Here is a 17,959-nt window from a genome sequence, read left to right on the forward strand (position 1 = left end):
GCGATGTGCTCGGGAAGGTACGTAAATCCCCCTGCCCCGTTTGGCGGCTGTGGCGTTGAGATGGGGAAGGACGGTCGGGAGCGCAGCGGCGTGGCTGTTCTCGCCGGAGAGACTCCGTAATGAGCGTTTGGAACGTCTCCATCGAGCCGGGTACTGTGTGTGTGCCCGCGGATCGGGATCCGTGCGCTTCCCCTGCCCCTTGCTCGGGTGGTAGCACCACGTCCCTCAAGGATTTGTTGGGAAAGGCTACCGGAGAGCCCGGGACCGAGAAAACACACGGGAAGGACTTGCTGGGGAGTTGCTCCACGTGGGTGGCGAGAGGAGAGATCGTTTCCCAGCGCCGCGCACGGAGACGCGGGCGAGGGGACCCTCGCTGGGCGCTGCCCGCGTCCTCGCAGCACCCAGCTCCTTTTGCCGCCCGCTCTTTGCATCCGCAGCTTCCCTTTCCCCCGCCCGGGGGGTGTGTTCCTTGGCTTGCTGGGGTTTGGGTTTGGTGTTTGTTTTTTTTTTTTTAGATGAAAGGGATCATCAATCTTAGAGCCTTTTACTGTTTGTAGAAGTCTTTGTGTTTTTTTTAAATGGATTACGGCACCTACAGATTTTAACTATATATGGAGCTCAATAAACAAGTTATATGGGCCCTGTCGTCAGCGGCACGTTGTCGCGTATGCTGTGGTTCCCACTTTGCGTGGAGGAACGTTCTTGCCAAGCTAAGAGCTGGATTATTCAACCATTTGCTTTATCTCTTGCTAAAATGCACACGTTCCACTCTTCAGCGGAGCCTTGTTGCTGTCAGTTGTTTTGTTTTTTTTTATTGCATCTTGTACAAAAGCAACCGAAACTTGAGTGCGGGCGGTCTTCTGTTGATGTGCCTTGCTGAAAGCTCGGCGAGGAAGCACGCGGGGGGCACGGGACCCCCATGCGGGGAGGTGTTTTCGGGGTCTGGCGCTGGACAGTCGCTTGTACGTGGCACGCGGTTGTGAGCGCTGAGCGGGGTCAGCGAAGCCAGACCCCTACGGATCAACGCCAACAGAAACCGAAACCGGGGTGCTCGGCGTTCCTGGGCTCTGGCACACCTTTGCAGCACGAAACACGGCCCCGGCCCGGCTCTACCTCCGCCTGCCGCGCTCCGGCCTCGGGCCCCGCCGCGCTTCGGATCCCCGGGTGGGTGAGACCGTGGGGTGCTGTCTCTGCTTGGCCCCTTTGGGCCTTTTGGGGCTGAGGGAGCCTCTCCTACCCTGACGCTTTGGCCACCACCGCTCACCGAGAGCCCGGACGGGTCCCCTCTTAGCCGGGACCGCTCCCCCACAGCCGGACCACTTCCCCCTTAGCCGGGACCGGTTCCCCCCCTTAGCCGGGACCGGTTCCCCCCCTTAGCCGGGACCGGTTCCCCCCCTAGCCGGGACCGGTCCCCCCTTAGCCAGGACTGGTCCCCCCCTAGCCAGGACCTGTCCCCCACAGCTGGACGGGTCCCCCCTTAGCCCAGACCGGTTCCCCCCCTAGCCAGGACCTGTCCCCCACAGCCGGACCAGTTCCCCCTTAGCCAGGACCTGTCCTGCTTAGTGGGACTGGTCCCCCCTTAACCAGGACTGGTTCCCCCTTAGCTCGGACGGGTCCCCCCTTAGCCCGGACCTGTCCCCCACAGCCGGACCGGTCCCCCCTTAGCCAGGACCTGTCCACCTTAGCCGGGTCCGGTTCCCCCTTTGCCGGGACCTGTTCCCCCTTAGCGGGACCGGTCCCCCGCAGCCCCCGGCGTGACCCCCCGACCCCCTCTCCCTGCCTTCGCCGCCGCCTTCCCTTCCCCGGCCTCAGCCGGTGCCCGGGGGGAGCAGCCGGTGCCCGGGGGGGGCCGGTGCCCGGGGGGAGCAGCCGGTGCCCGGGGGGAGCAGCCGGTGCCCGGGGGGGCCGGGGCCGGGGCTGGGCCGGCGGCGGTGTGGCCGCCGTGTCCCGTCCCCCCCCGCGGCGGCCGGGCCCGTCCCCTCCCACCGTGGAGCCAAGTTCAAACCGCGGGCCCCGGCGGAGCGGGACGCGGCGAAGGGGCCGGGCCGGGCCGGGGTCCCCGGGAGCCGCCGCAGGCTCCGCGCCGGCGGCCCCCGCAGCGCCCGCGGGGCCCCATGGTGAGTGCGCCGGGGCCGCTGCCCCTTCCCCGGCCGGGGGTCGCGGGTGGGGGTGGCCCGCTGCACCCCCTGCCCGCACCCCCTGCCCGCACCCCCGCCGCGCCGGGACGGGGTGGGCTCGGCCCGGGTGGGACCCGCGGTGGCCGGGATGGGGCTCGGGACCCCTCGGGACGCGGCCGGTTCTGCTGGGATGGGGCTTGGAGCGAGCGGGAGAGGGGTCGGGAAGGGGACTCGGACTGGTGGGGATGGGGTTGGTCCGGCCAGGAAAGGGCTTGGATCTGTGGGAACGGGGCTGGGGTCTGTCAGGATGGGGCTTGGATCCAGCTGGGAGGGTCGCGGTGGGATGGAGCCAGTGGGGAAGGGGCTCTGGTCCGGCTGGGAGGGCTGGTCCAGAGGGACCAGGCTGCCCGTGGCCAGGATGGGGCTGGGACCCATCCACAATGGGGCTGGGAGCCAGGTGGGATGGGGCTGGGACCCATCTGCAATGGGGCTGGGATCTGGCCAGCATGGGGCTGGGACCCATCTGCAATGGGGCTGGGATCTGGCCAGGATGGGGCTGGGAGCCGGGTGGGATGGGGCTGGGAGCCATCTGCAATGGGGCTGGGAGCCGGGTGGGATGGGGCTGGGACCCATCTGCAATGGGGCTGGGATCTGGCCAGCATGGGGCTGGGAGCCGGGTGGGATGGGGCTGGGACCGATCTGCAATGGGGCTGGGATCTGGCCAGGATGGGGCTGGGACCGATCTGCAATGGGGCTGGGATCTGGCCAGCATGGGGCTGGGAGCCATCTGCAATGGGGCTGGGAGCCGGGTGGGATGGGGCTGGGACCGATCCGCAGTGGGGCTGGGACCCATCCGCAATGGGGCTGGGAGCCGGGTGGGATGCGGCTGGGACCCATCTGCAATGGGGCTGGGAGCCATCCGCAATGGGGCTGGGATCTGGCCAGGATGGGGCTGGGACCCATCCGCAATGGGGCTGGGATCTGGCCAGGATGGGGCTGGGACCCACCGGAGGGTCCATCTCCAGCCGGGGGTGCTGGGGCTCTGGGTGGTGGCAGGGTCCCTTTGGACAGGAGGGGGTCGGGGACGGGGTCCCCCATCCCAGCGGGGCTCTGGGCAGGCAGCAGGCGTTGCCCCTCGCTGCCTGGAGCTGGCAGGAGTGCCAGCGGGAGCCGCTCTATCAATCATGGTGATTTCCCTTATCTCCTCGTGTTTGCTGGAGGATTAGAGCCGAGGAAGAGATTAGCTTCCCCTGCCAGGCTGCGAGCGTCCTGCACCCGCGCTCCCCGGGCTGCCCCTTCCCTGCCAGCCCTCCCATGGGAAGGGATGCGCCTAATCCCAGCGCTGTCCTGCCCGCCCGCAGCTTGCCGCTGCGGGGATGGCAACGAGGGGAGAAGGAATAACTGCAAACCGGCCGCTGAGCTCCTCTTCCTTCATCCCGAAGGGTGGGAAGCGATGGCCAGGATGGGGGGTTTGCCGGTTTCGTCTCTCCCCTGCACCCCTCTCTTGTCACCGCTGCTTCCCTGCTCTCTGTGGGGGTGGTGGGAAGCACCTACGGCACCCCCCGAGCTCCTGCCCCGGCTGCTCGCCGAGCTTTTTTAACTGCAGGCTGCGCTTCCTCCCGTGCTGAGGGCTGAGAGGCTGGTGCCAGGCTCGGCTGCCTGGAAATGCTCTAAGTGGTGTGCTTTCTCCTGGAATTTGGTCCCAGTTGTTTAATAAGCCACTTCAGGGAAGTCATTCCCAGTTTAATGGTAAAATCGCATGGCCTTGTCTTCTTGGCGGCAGAGGCTTCCTGAGAGCAACCCTTAGACTTTGGACAGGGTGTCCTCATGGAAGCAGCGCTCTCCTTTGGCGTCCTGCAGGACTGTACCCTCGGCTCTCCGCTGAATCGCCTCTGGGGCGAGAGCTCTCTGTGGCTCTGCAGAGAGCAAAGCCAGCGGCGCGGGGAGGCTCTCCCCGGCACGGAAGGCGCGTGGTGATTAAGGAAGCTGAAGAGCCCAGCGGGATTCGTGGCGGTTGCGTGTGGATCTGCTCGTCTCCTCGCGTGCGCTTCTGCTGCGAGGTGACGCCTGCGTCCGTGGGCTCCCAGACTTGCGGCGCGCTTGGGCTTCGCCTGGTGTTAAGCTGCCGTCGCCCCTGCTGAGCTGTGGGAGCGGGAGGGTGGGCAGTCTTCCTCGCCCTTTTGGAGCCGGGAGCAGCCCTTTACGGAGCGGGGAGCACGGAGCGGATGCAGGTTTTACAAACCCTCCAGGTTCCCACCGACGGGCAGGATGGATGGCGTCTACCTGGGCTCCCGCTTCAGCAAGGGAACTTCTTTCTTCTGGCTTCTCCGAGCAAAAGGCCAAGCCCGAGAGGCCGGCGTGGCTGGGACGGCAGCGAACCCGCCGAGATGCGAGCTGGGGCCCGGGGCGGGCGGGTGCTGGCAGCAGGCAGAGCTGCCGGCCCCTTCTCCCCTGCGTGCTTTGGCCGCAGCGCAGGGCTTGCGCGTTTGGAAGAAGCTGAGCTGCTTTCTGCCTGCCCGGACCTGATGCCCGGAGAGGGGGAGATGGGGGGGAGTTTTTGAGGGCTTTTGCCCGCAAACGGCAGATGATGGAAATGCCCCGCTGCCAGGATGGGGCCGCAGCGCTGGGCCATCTCTCAGCAACGCGGGGACGCGTCGGGCTCCTTTCCTGGCAGATGCCGTGCTTTCCATCCTCGCCCCGCTGCTGTGGGACTGCTCAAATATCCCCAGTCCCGGTCACCTGAGGTTGCGCTGGCTTTTCTTCAAGGCCCTGGCACTCATCCCTCGGAGGGTCCGGCCTCCCCCTCCCTGTGCTTCCCCGCCAGCTCAGATGTCAGCGCTTGGGTTTCCCCTCTCTGCCGGGGCCGGCTCGGGGCTGCCGGGAAGGCTTGGAGCTGGGAGGCAGCCGGGACGCGCTGGCGAGAGCAGGCGCTTGTGCTGCTTCGATCTGGCTCTTGCATGAGGGCACCCGAGCCTTGGGACGAGTCCGGGCTGCGTGGGAGCTGCAAAAAATGCTGAATAACTGCGTCCGTGCTGCGGGGTTTGCAGGGGTGCCGAGAGCATCCCTTCCGAGGGTGCCTGAAACCGTTGGCGTCAAGGCGTGGAGGTTTGCTGGCAGGGAACCAGGCGGCTCCCTGCCTCCTCTCCAAAAAGCAGGGCACGTCCCTTTGTGCTCCCCTTGATTTTCGGTGGTTGAGGGTCTGGGCTTGAAATGCCACCAGCTGGGGAGGTACTGGGGACCCTGTTGGGGCAGAGAGCTTGGGGACAGATCCTACAGGCTACAGCCATCCCTGCCACACCTCTGCGCCCGGTACCCGGCTGCTAGCACCGGAGAGAGCGCGGTGGGTGCTGCGGGCAGCACTGCCTGGACTGGGATGAAGCCGGAGCAGTTTCTCAAGGGCTTTGCTCCAAGACGATGCGGTCAGGCTGGGGGGATGTCCTCCGGGAGAGGAGGCAGGTGCTTTCCCTCCTACACACGCTGCATCTGCAGAGGCGGGAGCAGCATCCCTGCATCCCCGGCTTCCTTCCTGGCTGACACCGAGCACTTCCCCACGCAGATTCTCCCGCGGGCGCTCTCCTGCGCTGTTCTGCTCCTCCTGCTCGTCGCTGTGCTGAGCAGAGGGAAGAGGTGCAGCATCGCCAAAATCCTCCGGCAGTACCGCGCCGTCATCTTCCACGAGATCCAGAACCTGGTGAGCGGCGGGGCAGTCTGCCCGGGGCCCCAGCTCCCTGCTCCGGGGCATGCTGCCAAGCTGGATGCAGCCCCGCTACGGGATGCGGGTGGGAAGGGATGAACCTGGAAAGCTTAGAATGGGGTTGGCCACTTTGCTGGCGTTTCTGGGGGGAGCGCTGCGTTTAAATGGGGGATTCCTGCTCCGCGTGGGAGGCATGGATGCTTCGGAGTGCCTGATCTCCTTGCTTTATTTATCCAGAAAAACCTGAGTGGGTCAGAGGACAGGAGCGGAAGGGCCGGGCCAGCTTGTCGTTCAGACAAGGTGAGCACCAAGGGACCCAGGGCTGGGGCATCGTGTGGGCTGAGCCCCCAGGGAGCCGTCGAGCCCCCCTCCCCGCCCGGGGCCGCCTGCTTCTCTCCTCTCCAGGACCAGAAGATCCTGCTCTCCATCTACAACATCAGCATGTCCCTGCGGGAGGTGGCGGCCGGCACCCTGCGCAGCCCCGAGGAGCTGGCGGTGCGGAAGGTGGCCAGAAACACTGACTTCGTGCTCAGGGAAAACTGCAAGAAAATCAGCAAGGTGGGAACCCTGCCCCTTCCCAGTCACCCCAGTGGCTCCCAGTTCCGCAGCACATGGGCTGCAGGCAGAGCCTGCCCTGTTGTGTGCTCTCCTGGCTGTGCATCCTGGGGGGTGAAGGTCCGAGCTGGGGTTGGTGAAGGTCCGAGCTGGGGTTGTGAAGGTCCGAGCTGGGGTTGTGAAGGTCCATGCTGGGTTAGTGAAGGTCCGAGCTGGGGTTGGTGAAGGTCCATGCTGGGTTGGTGAAGGTCCATGCTGGGTTGGTGAAGGTCCATGCTGGGGTTGGTGAAGGTCCGAGCTGGGGTTGTGAAGGTCCATGCTGGGGTTGTGAAGGTCCATGCTGGGGTTGTGAAGGTCCGAGCTGGGGTTGGTGAAGGTCCGAGCTGGGGTTGTGAAGGTCCATGCTGGGGTTGTGAAGGTCCGAGCTGGGGTTGGTGAAGGTCCGAGCTGGGGTTGATGAAGGTCCGAGCTGGGGTTGTGAAGGTCCATGCTGGGTTGGTGAAGGTCCGAGCTGGGGTTGGTGAAGGTCCATGCTGGGTTGGTGAAGGTCCAAGCTGGGGTTGTGAAGGTCCATGCTGGGGTTGTAAAGGTCCGAGCTGGGGTTGTGAAGGTCCATGCTGGGGTTTGTGAAGGTCCGTGCTGGGGTTGTGAAGGTCCATGCTGGGTTGGTGAAGGTCCGTGCTGGGGTTGTGAAGGTCCGTGCTGGGGTTGTGAAGGTCCATGCTGGGTTGGTGAAGGTCCGTGCTGGGGTTTGTGAAGGTCCATGCTGGGTTGGTGAAGGTCCGAGCTGGGGTTGGTGAAGGTCCGAGCTGGGGTTGGTGAAGGTCCATGCTGGGGTTGGTGAAGGTCCATGCTGGGGTTGGTGAAGGTTCATGCTGGGTTTGAGACTGGGGGATGCTGGTGGCACGTCCTGGTGAGCTTTAAGCTTGCCGAGGAAGGAAGTTCGGCTGCGGCAGTGTGGGACAGGCTGCTGGGTTTTTACCAGCAGCTCCCAAGTGGGTTTGTCTGCCCGTGCCGCCATGCCGCGGCTGGTGGGAACACAGAGCTTCGTCCCGGTGGGATGCTTGCCCAGTGGGTGGGCACACCCAGTCCCGCTCTTGCGCCCGGGTGCTTGTAGGCAGGAACTGGGATTTCTCCCCATAGAGCTGGTCTCGGCTCCCCCGGCATCCCCGGGGCTCTGCTGGGGAAACCCCGGCCGGGAGGATCTCCGATGGCAGCCACCAGCAACTCATTAACGAGCGGGGAAACCCCCGGGCAGCGAAGCCAGGCTCTGCCTGGCTCTGGCACGGTGCTGGGGTCACCCTCCCCGCCATCGCCGGGGAAATCGGCTGGGGCTCACCCTGCCGGGGGGTCTGCTGGTGTGGGGCGGAGGTGCCGCTGGTCTGGAAAGCTGCCCGCAGACCCAACCTGGCCGTCTGTCCTGGCGTGGATGTGCCGTGGGGTGTGTGCTGCCAGCTCGGGGGGGGGGGGGACGGCCAGCTCCGGGGACCCGAGAGCACGTCCTCGCTGCGGCCACGGGTGGTTTGGCCACCCTGACCTGCAGCTGTGCCCGCGCACACCTCGTAGGCGTGGGGGGTGATGTCCCAGGCGCGTCCTCGGTGCTGGGGCGGTGGCTTTTGTCCCCCTGACTAACGCCTGCGTGGTGGTGATGGGGAGTGTTTCTGCTCCCTCGGCATGCTGACCGCAGAGCCCGCCGCGCATCCCGGCACAGCCCCGGCGCTGGGGACCCGGCCACAGGAGGAAGCAGCTGCGGGAGATCAGGAGGAAGGCGGAGAGGCTGGCGACCTGCTGGGAGAAGCTCTACGCCCTGCACGCACCCCGCCGCGCCCCGCGGGACTCCTAGGGACGCCCTCGCCACGTGCTGGAGGGACGCGCTGCTCCCGCACCGTGGCTGCCGGCGTCTTGTTTGGAAACCTGGGGCAAATTCAACCCCGAAGGCAGCGGAGTTGCTACCGTCAGGTGCCCCAATTGAATTCATCCTCCGGTTTCAAGCGGTACCCGGGGACGGGCCCCTCGCACGTAGCGGGGGCTGGCAGGTTGGTTTGCCGTGGGATGGCTGCGGCAGGAAGCCGGACCACCAGAAATGTGGGGGAGAAGAAGGGGAAGAGCTGAAAAAAGGAGGCGCGGCGCTGGATTTCTGCGATGCTCCCGGCCCTGCATCACCTGCTGCTTTCTTGGGGACAACGGTTGCTTTTCGGGGCAGAAAGACGACAGGAGGGACCACGGCTCGGAGGGCTCTGCTGGCAGCGGGAGCTGCACATCTGCAAGGCTGTGAGGCTGCGGAGAGGGACACGCGTCCCTAGGGTGCTGCTGGGACATGCTGAGCAGCCGGGCACCTGTGGTGGACGGGGAAACCTGGGTGCATCGCTGGGCGCCCGGGGAAGCCTGGGGAGCGCTGGTGCCCGCCGATAAACAGCGAAACCCCAGGCAGCTGTGGGGGCTTGAGACCAAGGCTCGGCCTCGGGGATGGGCAGCACCCATGGAGGGACCCGGCTGCCCGGCAGTGCGGGTGCCCCGGCACCCCCCGGCAAGGTGAGCCTGGCGGGACGTGGGGTTTGGTGAGATGAGGAGCATCCTCCCTCATCATCGCGCTCTGCCAGTGCCCCGGCCGGCGTCCCCGCTCCCCTGTTGGGTGGCAAACAGTCTCTGGGAAGCCAGAAATAAAACCTCTCCTTCCCTGGAAGCCCCTTGGGTGCTTTATCTGGTGACCCAGGGGCTCTTGTGCTGTGGATGGGGCTGGCACGGCGCAGGGTCTGGGCACGGCACAGGGTCTGGGCACGGCGCAGGGTCCGGGCACAGCGCAGGGTCCGGGCACGGTTGCAGGGTCCGGGCATGGTTGCAGGGTCCGGGCATGGTTGCAGGGTCCGGGCACGGTTGCAGGGTCCGGGCATGGGTGCAGGGTCCGGGCATGGGTGCAGGGTCCGGGCATGGGTGCAGGGTCTGGGCACGGTTGCAGGGTCTGGGCACGGGTGCAGGGTCTGGGCACGGTTGCAGGGTCTGGGCATGGGTGCAGGGTCTGGGCACGGTTGCAGGGTCTGGGCACGGCGCAGGGTCTGGGCATGGTTGCAGGGTCCGGGCATGGGTGCAGGGTCCGGGCACGGTTGCAGGGTCCGGGCACGGGTGCGGGGTCCGGGCACGGGTGCGGGGTCTGGGCATGGCGCAGGGTCCGGGCACGGTTGCAGGGTCTGGGCACGGTTGCAGGGTCTGGGCACGGTTGCAGGGTCCAGGCACGGGTGCAGGGTCCGGGCACGGTTGCAGGGTCCGGGCACGGTTGCAGGGTCCGGGCATGGTGCAGGGTCCGGGCATGGGTGCAGGGTCTGGGCACGGTTGCAGGGTCTGGGCACGGGTGCAGGGTCTGGGCACGGGTGCAGGGTCTGGGCACGGGTGCAGGGTCTGGGCACGGCGCAGGGTCTGGGCACGGTTGCAGGGTCCGGGCATGGGTGCAGGGTCTGGGCACGGCGCAGGGTCTGGGCATGGTTGCAGGGTCCGGGCGCGGGTGCAGGGTCCGGGCACGGGTGCGGGGTCCGGGCATGGGTGCGGGGTCTGGGCATGGCGCAGGGTCCGGGCACGGTTGCAGGGTCCGGGCACGGTTGCAGGGTCCGGGCACGGGTGCAGGGTCCAGGCACGGTTGCAGGGTCTGGGCACGGGTGCAGGGTCCGGGCATGGTGCAGGGTCTGGGCATGGGTGCAGGGTCCGGGCATCCGGGCACGACATAGGTGCCGTGCAAGCCCGGGAAGGAGCGGGCAGCGGCAGCGGGCACCGTGGCATCCTCTCTCTGCGCGCCATGCCGGCGTCCCTGGCCCACGGGGCCCCATCCTGCACACTTACGCTGGTGCATGGGCGGCGGAGGACGGGGCTCTGCTGCAGGAGCTGCTTTGCTGGGAGGCCATTCCCCGTCCCCGAGCCGCGGGCAGGGCTGGAGCAGCGGCCGGGGAGGGAGGGCTCGCCGTGCGCCCCTGCCTCAGTTTCCCCAGCCCCTCTGCACCCCAGAGGCCTCTGCCACGGCCGTGAGCGGGGCCAGGCCGGGCTGCGTGGCTGTGGGGAGGGCTGCGGAGGACACGAGATGGCAGCAGTGGGCTGTGCGCGCCGAGCGGAGCCGGACGGCTGCCCACGGCCGTGTGCCCCCACGGCCCGGGCCATGCGGCCGCCTGGACCACGGCCACGGATCCCACCTGGACCATGGCTCCCGCCTGGACCACGGCCACAGATCCCACCTGGACCACGGCTCCCACCTGGACCACGGCCACAGATCCCACCTGGACCACGGCTCCCGCCTGGACCACGGCCACGGATCCCACCTGGACCACGGCTCCCGCCTGGACCACGGCCACGGATCCCACCTGGACCACGGCTCCCGCCTGGACCACGGCCACGCCAGCAGCCCCTGGCCCCATCCCCACCAGGCTCAGGGGGAGGCAGTGGGTGCTGCCCACGAGTGGGACCCCCACCCCTGAGCCTCGGCGAGGATGGGGGGCACCTTTCCCCCGGGATTTCTGCAGGGGATCAAGCAGCCGGCTGGGGCGGGGTGCAGGGAGGGGAGGGCAGGGGATGCTCGGGGGTCCTCGCCCACCCCCCTGCCTCTGTGACCCCTTGGGGGGGGGGTGGGAGAGCCCCCCCCCGGGGGTTTAGCAGGGTGCAGGATGTGCCCCTCGGTTTGGCGGGGCAGGAAAGGGGCGCTGGTTTGGGGGTGGGAGCGGGGGGGACGCAGCCTGGGGATCGCTGCTCTTGTGGGGTCCCACCGGGGCCCAGGGGTGTTGAGCAGGATCAGGCCCGTGGGCCCCGGGAGACGCCGTCTGCGTGGCACGGGGCAGGCTGGCGCCGGCGGCGGGGCCCATCCGGGGAGCCGCGGTTCGGCACATCCCAATGCCGGATGCCTCCCGGAGCTGCACCGGGCTGCCGCTGATGCCACGCTCCTCCCCAGCCAGCCCCACCATGCCTGAAGCTCCTTCCTCCCAGCTCCATCCTCTTCCTCGGGGTGCCCAGGGAGGGGGAACCGGGCTTGAACTCTGCCGCCCTTTCTGCTGCCTCCGCGGGGGGTTTGCATTGGTTTGGATTCGAGTTTGCTTTCTTATTCTCCCCGTCAGCCCAACCACCACCCCCAAATATAACAACCCCATCCCACCAGCATCCCAAAATAGCCCTGTTGATGCTTGGCTTCCCTGTGGATCAGGCTGGGGGTCCCACCGGGGCGTTGTGGTCGTCCCGGCCGTGCCGGGACGACCACAACGCCCCGGTGGGACCCGGTGGCTTGTGCACCGGTGCGAACGGGACGGTGGCTTGGGACCGGGTGACTCACTGCCTTTTTCTGCGTCAAGGCTGGAGCAAAGTCCCCCGCCTTCTCCACCGATCCGTCAGCACCTTCCCAGATAAAACAGAGCAATAACCGGCCCCGTTGCGTTACCCCTTCCCTCACAGGCAGCAGCTGCTGCTGCCGCCGAACCGGGAAATCACCGCGTGCTGCCTGCGCAGCCTCCGGCATCTCGCCCCGGCTGCTTCGGCAAGGCAGGGATGAAGGGGGTTGTGCCCGGTGCTGCCGGTTCGGCATCTGAGTGGCGGTGGGAGGTGAGCACCGGCGTTCGCCGGGGCTTACAGGCGCTGGCACGCTCGCCGCGAGCTCGCCGCGGGCACCGGCTGCTGGGTGGGGGTAGAGGGATCCCGGTGCGGCGGCAGGAATGAGTGCATGGAAAGGAAGGAAAGAGTGAAGGAAGAGGCTAAAGGGAGGGAGGGGAAAAGCGAGGTCGAAGCGATGGTGGAATCACAGCAAAAACAGCCGGAAAAAGGAAACAGGCCCTGAAAAGTTAAATAAAAATAGCAGCGAGGCGAACCCAAGTGTGCAGCACATGGGAGTGAGCGCATTTCCTTCGAGGGCAGCACCGCATGCTCCCGGCTGCTCCGGGGGGGCCGCTCTGATGTGGCTCCAGCAGCCGCTGCCGCCGCCGCGATCCCCCCCGTGCCGTGCCAGCCTCTTGGCCGCCGGTCAGCGCCCGCGGTCCGGGCGGGCGAGGCGGGTGCGGGGGTGCCACGGGCACGCCACGGGGCAGGACGTGTTAGAGCACGAGGAGACGCGCGGGCTGGGGGACTCGCCGGCCATGCCCTCGCCCCCGCACCGTGCCATGTGCCGCCGGCTGATCGCCTCACCAGATGCATCCGAGCGCCGCGCAAACAGCGCAATCACAGCTTCCTCCCCTCGCTGCTTGTTTTGCAATCACGGCAGCGGCCTGCCGGGAGATGGGGTTCGGTGGCGAGTGCTGCTGGAGCTGCGGGATTGGGGATGGGGATGGGGATGAGGACAGGGATGGGGACCGGTACTCCTTGCCAGGACCAGTGTGCTGCATCCCAACCCCGCTGCAGGCTGAGCTCGGAGGCAGCAGCAGACCCCAGCGTGCCAGGGCACCGTGCAGGGGTACCGTGCCCGGGACCGTGCCCAGGGGCCATGGCCAAGGGACCGTGCCCGGGACCGTGCCCGGGGACCGTGGCAGGGGACCATGCCCAGGGACCATGCCCGGGGGACAGTGACTGCCGTATTTCCGCAGAGCCGATGCCGCAGGCACGTTTCGCCCCTTTGCAGCATCGCCGTCGCACCGAAACACGGCTGCCCCTGGACTGGAGCGGAGCCGTCACCATCCTGGGGTGCCAGCAGCCCCCCTGGCTGGGGTCCAGGGGGGCCTCACCCCCTGCTTCGGTCCTCACCCCCCTCGCAAGCGGGGCTGGGGGCCCATCCCCTGGCAGCCCCAGCGCTGGGGGCACTGGCACACGCGGGCGGTGTGTGACGAAGCAGAGCAGCGTTTTGTTCTCTCCCATCTCCCTGCAGCATCGTAAAGTTGTTGAAAGCCCAGATTTACGGTGTGATAAACGCTAGGGGCTCTGCTGAATATTTTACTGCTCCATCCTTTGGAGAGCGGCTGGTTTGGAGGAGCGGGGAGAGCCGGGCGCGGGGCGGCACGCCCAGCGGCATCGCTGCCCGGCTCCAGCTGGAGGACGGCGGGTCCTGGGGGATGGGGACGGCCGGGAGCGGGGCCGCACGGAGCCGTGCCACGGCCCAGGTGGGTCCTGGCACCCCCAGCTGCGGGATGCCGGGTGCCTGAGCCCCTGCGGGCAGCGGGAAAGTGCTGATCCCCACCCCTCCCCGCTGTTTTCCTGGGCCCGTTGCTGGTTTTGGAGGCATCTGCCGACCAGATTGTGCCACGGAATGCCGGGCTGCCTGTGCCAGGAGATGCCAGCCGAGAGGCGGGGTGCGCCCAGGCCCAGATCCGGGTGCTTTCCCTCCCGGCACCTCCATCGCCGCTGGGTGCCGTGGGCTGCTCGGCCGGAGGCTGCGTCCTCGCTGGGAATGGCCCGGTGACGCCGGAAAGCGGCTCTGCCCTGCTCCACCGCCAGCGAGAGGTTTGCAGCCTCGGGGCTGCACATGCGTGTGCGTGCACGAATGCTTGTATGCGTGTGTGCAGGCACGTCTACGTCCGTGCATGCATGTGCGTGCATGTACGTGGACGGGCGCACACGTCTGATTCTGCGCCCGTGCGTGCACGTGCCGGCGCCTGCATGGGCGTGTGCACGTGATTCCCTTCCGTGGCTGCTTCCCGACGGGGTGGCTGCAGCCCCCGGCGCCACCGGCTCCATGCACCCTCCTCCCCGCCGCCGGAGCTGGAGCCAGAGCCGGCCGTCGGAGCCGGCAGGCCTCAGCACGGCGGGGAAGCCAGCGGGAACGGGATGCCAGGCTCAGCGGGAGCGCCAGCTCGCGCTGAGGGTGGATGCTGCCAACATGGGCCCCGATGGTATCGCGGCTCCCCAGGTGGGCGCTGGCTCCAGCGGCTCTCGACGCCCAGCGGGAGCCAGGCAGCGGCCAGGGGCCTGGCCAGACCCCGCTCCCCATCCCTGCCAGCCGGCGGGCGCGCGACGGCTCCGACACCGGCACGGGGCACATCCACGCCAAGCCGCCGAGAAGCCGGGGGGCTGCCGGGGCTCGGCTGGGGGTCGGGGGGGGACCGGGTTGCCTCCTGCTGCCGTGGCCCCCGGCCCCGCTGCTCGGCCTGCGGCATCCTGCGCCGGGGCCCATTGTTCGGCCGCGCCGGGCTGCGGGGCAGGATTCCTTTGTCAGAGCTTGGCAATATTTTATTCTAACAATTAACCAAACACGCCCGGGCTCCCTAGCCTGTTTGTGATTATTGGAGGGCAAATTCCCCAGCCTCGCTCCCTCTTGGTGTCGGCTCCGCCTGGGGCTGCGCCGGGCAGTGGGGATCCAACCCTGCTCCCACCAGCTTGGGGCTGGGGACCCCCAACTGCGCCCAGAGCCCCCCGCTCCTGCGGCCGGCGCTGGGGGGGGGGGGGTTTGGTTGCCTCGACCCCCTCGGGAGCCCGCGAGCATTGCCGACATTGTCTCTGCAGCAGCAGGATCCGTGGCGGCGCAGGGGCAGCGGTGACTCATGGATTTGGGGGGGTGGGGGGATGTGAATCACAGCCCTTGCTCGCCGGGCAGGATGCGGCCCCGCACTCGCAGCTTGCCGCATGCCAGCGATGGACCGCAGGCTTTGTCCTCTGCGGGGTGGAAGCGGCTCGCTGCCCGGGGCGGGATGAGATGGGGCCGCTGCTCTTCCTTGGGGGGCCCCCAGCATCCCGGGATGCTGGCGCAGCTTTCCCAGCCCCAGCTTCGGGGTGGGATGAGGGTGCTGTGGGTGCTGTGGGATGCGGCTGCCTCCTGCGTCCTGGCTCTCCCCGAGGCTCCTCGCCGTGCTCAGGCTGCGTCCTCGTCGCCGTTCGCTGCACGGGTGGTAAAAAGAGCTGGCACCTCCCTTTGCAAACTGTCCTGGAGAGTAGATTGCCCAGCGCAGGTTATCAAACCCCTGTAAAATCCCTCGCTTGCAGCCAGCTCAGCTCATCTCGCTCCACCCTCCAGGCAGTGGGTGCTGAGTCCCTGGCCCCGTGCCGTGGCTGGAGCCGGCAGCGAGCTGGCAGCCCCGGCCGGGTGCTGCCCATCGTGGGCAGGGGAGTCCTGAGTGGGCGCTGGAGCCGAGGGTCGGGGCAGGCACCGCGGGTGATGCTGCCCACTGAGAGCGAAGCAGCCGGCACCAGTGCCGGCGCCCTGCGGCGGGGCCGTGCGGGTGAGCCGGAGGTTATTGGCCATCCCGGGGGAGACACCCTGAGCAGGTTGTTTCTCCAGTTGCTGCTGGGGATGACGGGATCCTGGGAGCAGCCAGGGCAGACGAGGGGGTTCGCAGCCGCAGGATGGGAGGGCAGAGGAGGGACCGGCACCGCGGTGCTGCCCCGGCCCTGCCAGCATCCTCGGCGGCCAGAGCCGGGCGTGGGGCAGGGAGCGGGCGCAGGCAGTGTCTCCTGCCCGCTGCTCCCCGCAGGTGATGGGGGCGGAAAGGTACGACCCCCGTGTCAGCGCCCTGTCCCTCGCCGTGCCTAAACCAACTCCTTCAGAGCCAGGGCTCCTTCCTCGTCGGTGCCGTGTGGCCCCGGGCTCTCGGCCTGATCCTGGATCTTAAAATACAGCGAGTCGTCGAAGCAGAGCCGCTCGGGTGGCCGGGCCAGGCAGGGCAGCCGGAGTATGGTGCCCGCGAGCAGCCCGGCAAGCAGCGAGCAGCTGATGGCCACCGCCAGCCCGGCCACCTGGCACAGCGCCTGCCCGCCCGCCCCGCGGTCCCCCCACTGTCCCCCCGCCACCTCGCTGGCGTTGCCCCCAACAGGGGACACCTGGGAGAAGCGGGACCCGGAGGTGTCCTTGGGTGCCACCAGGATGGCCACGGAGCTGGCCACAGCGCCGAGGATGCCAGGCAAGCCGTGGAGGTTGTGGATGCCGCACTGATCCTGGAGCTTGAGCTTCCTCGCCAGGAGCGGGGTGAGGAACGTGAAGCCAAGGACGCACGCCACGGCCGAGAGGCTGCCCAGGGCAAGAGCAGCCACCGGTGGCATGGCCATGTCAGCCACCGCGCCAATGGCCACCCCGCCGGCCAGGCTGCCGTTCTGCAGGTTGCCGGGGCTGAGCTTGCCGTCCCTGTCCAGCAGGCTGGACACTACCACGGTGGTCACGGCGCTGGCACTCATGGCCAGGAGGGTGTTCAGGATGGCACGATGCTGGGCATCTCCCGGTTGGCAGAGGACAGCCACAAAGCTGGGCCAGAAAACCCAGAGGATGAGCGTCCCCGTGAGCGACAGGAGGTCGGAGCGGGGTGTTGGGGTCTCTTTGGGGTGCATCGGCTGCTGCGCCGCCCCAAACAGACCCTTGGACACGCCGAGGCCGAAATAGCAGGAGAAGACGTGGACCGTGATGGTCCCCCCCACATCCAGGACGCCCAGATGGGTGACGATGGCCAACTCACTGGCGAGGTAGACAGGGACTTCACAGGCGGCCACGACGAGGAGCTGGCAGGGGCTGGTCCTCCCCAGGACGGCCCCCACGGAGATGAGCACCGTCACGGCGGCGAACTCGGCAGTGAGGACATTGTGGAGGTCCAGGTGAGCCTGGCCGTGGTGGAAGTGATAGAGCAAGCCCTGCAGTGCCAGCGCCCATTGCATGGAGAAGTTGAGCAGGAGGAAGTTGTGGGTGACGGCGCTGAGCCCGTAGCGGGGCAGGAACGTCAGCAGGAGCCCCAGCCCCACCACCAGCATCACCTGGATGTCCTGGAAGAGAGGGAAGATGCCGTAGAGCTGGTTGGCCACCCAGTTGGCATCCTCTGCCTGCACCGAGGGCTTGTCGTAGGTGACGAAGAGGGCGAAGAAGAGGAGCAGGGCGCCCTGGAAGACCCCCAGGGAGAGGGGCAGGAGGCGGCGGGGGCGGGTGGGGGGTGGCGTGGCCATCCCGGGGTGGACAGGAGGGGACGGTGACTGGTGTCACCACTGGGCGTGGGGCGGCAGCCCGGCAGCTCTTGCGGGATGAGCTCCGCTCGCTCCTACATCAGGGTTTTACGTCCATGGTTAATTTTTAACCGAAGATACAAGTTTATGTGCCAGAAGAGGAGGGTTTTTCCCCCTCCCTTCTTTAAACACAGCGCCCGTAAATTACCCACGTGCTCTTGTTTGGCCACCATAAAAAGTGGACATGGGGGGGGTTATGATTTTGAAGGCAACCGAGAAAAAACTGCCGTGGGGCAGAGCAGGGAGGAGGACGACCTGCGAGGAGCTGGCCAGGGATGAGGGTACCACGGCACGCACCCCCATTTAAACCATCCCCATCCCAGGAGCGGGGACCGCACCGTTGAAGTCCCTGGAGCGATGCTGGGAGCTCAGATTCCGCCAGCTCCCGGTCTGGCTCTGCCACATCCCACCCAGGGACGGCTCCGGCACTGCCAGCACCCCGCGCTGCGGGATGATGCACGTTTCGCTCCGCAACTGCCTGGATTTTGCGAAGCGCCATAAAGCTCTGAAATCAGGGCCGAAAAGATCATTTTCTCACAGGTTTGCATTGGCTTGAATGGCTGGAAATTCATTAACAATTAGCGCGCGAGAAAAACAAAGCCCGGAGCAGCCAAGCAGCTACCCCGAAGTTTCTGGGTTGCTGCTTAGTGTGACATTTTGCCAGTGAATGTCTGGAAAAAAAAAAAAAAAAAAAAGAGAACCACAAGAACAAAAGGCAGAAGGGTTGGTAAATATTTGT

General features: G+C 67.2%; 1 protein-coding gene and 1 pseudogene across 1 annotated transcript; one reads left to right on the plus strand and one right to left on the minus strand.

Moving 5' to 3' along the window:
• Window positions 1-119: 119 nt before the first annotated feature.
• On the plus strand, window positions 120-8,209 carry C14H20orf204 (chromosome 14 C20orf204 homolog). Its single transcript, XM_075721350.1, is given in 7 exon segments — window positions 120-150; window positions 1,728-2,038; window positions 2,041-2,100; window positions 5,659-5,808; window positions 6,049-6,111; window positions 6,217-6,369; window positions 8,054-8,209. Coding segments are annotated over 7 exon segments (924 nt in total).
• A 7,559-nt stretch (window positions 8,210-15,768) lies between these two features.
• On the minus strand, window positions 15,769-17,163 carry LOC142594903 (ammonium transporter Rh type B pseudogene; annotated as a pseudogene).
• Window positions 17,164-17,959: the final 796 nt, after the last annotated feature.

This window comes from Pelecanus crispus, chromosome 14, assembly GCF_030463565.1.
Source record: "Pelecanus crispus isolate bPelCri1 chromosome 14, bPelCri1.pri, whole genome shotgun sequence".
Lineage (NCBI taxonomy): Eukaryota > Metazoa > Chordata > Aves > Pelecaniformes > Pelecanidae > Pelecanus > Pelecanus crispus.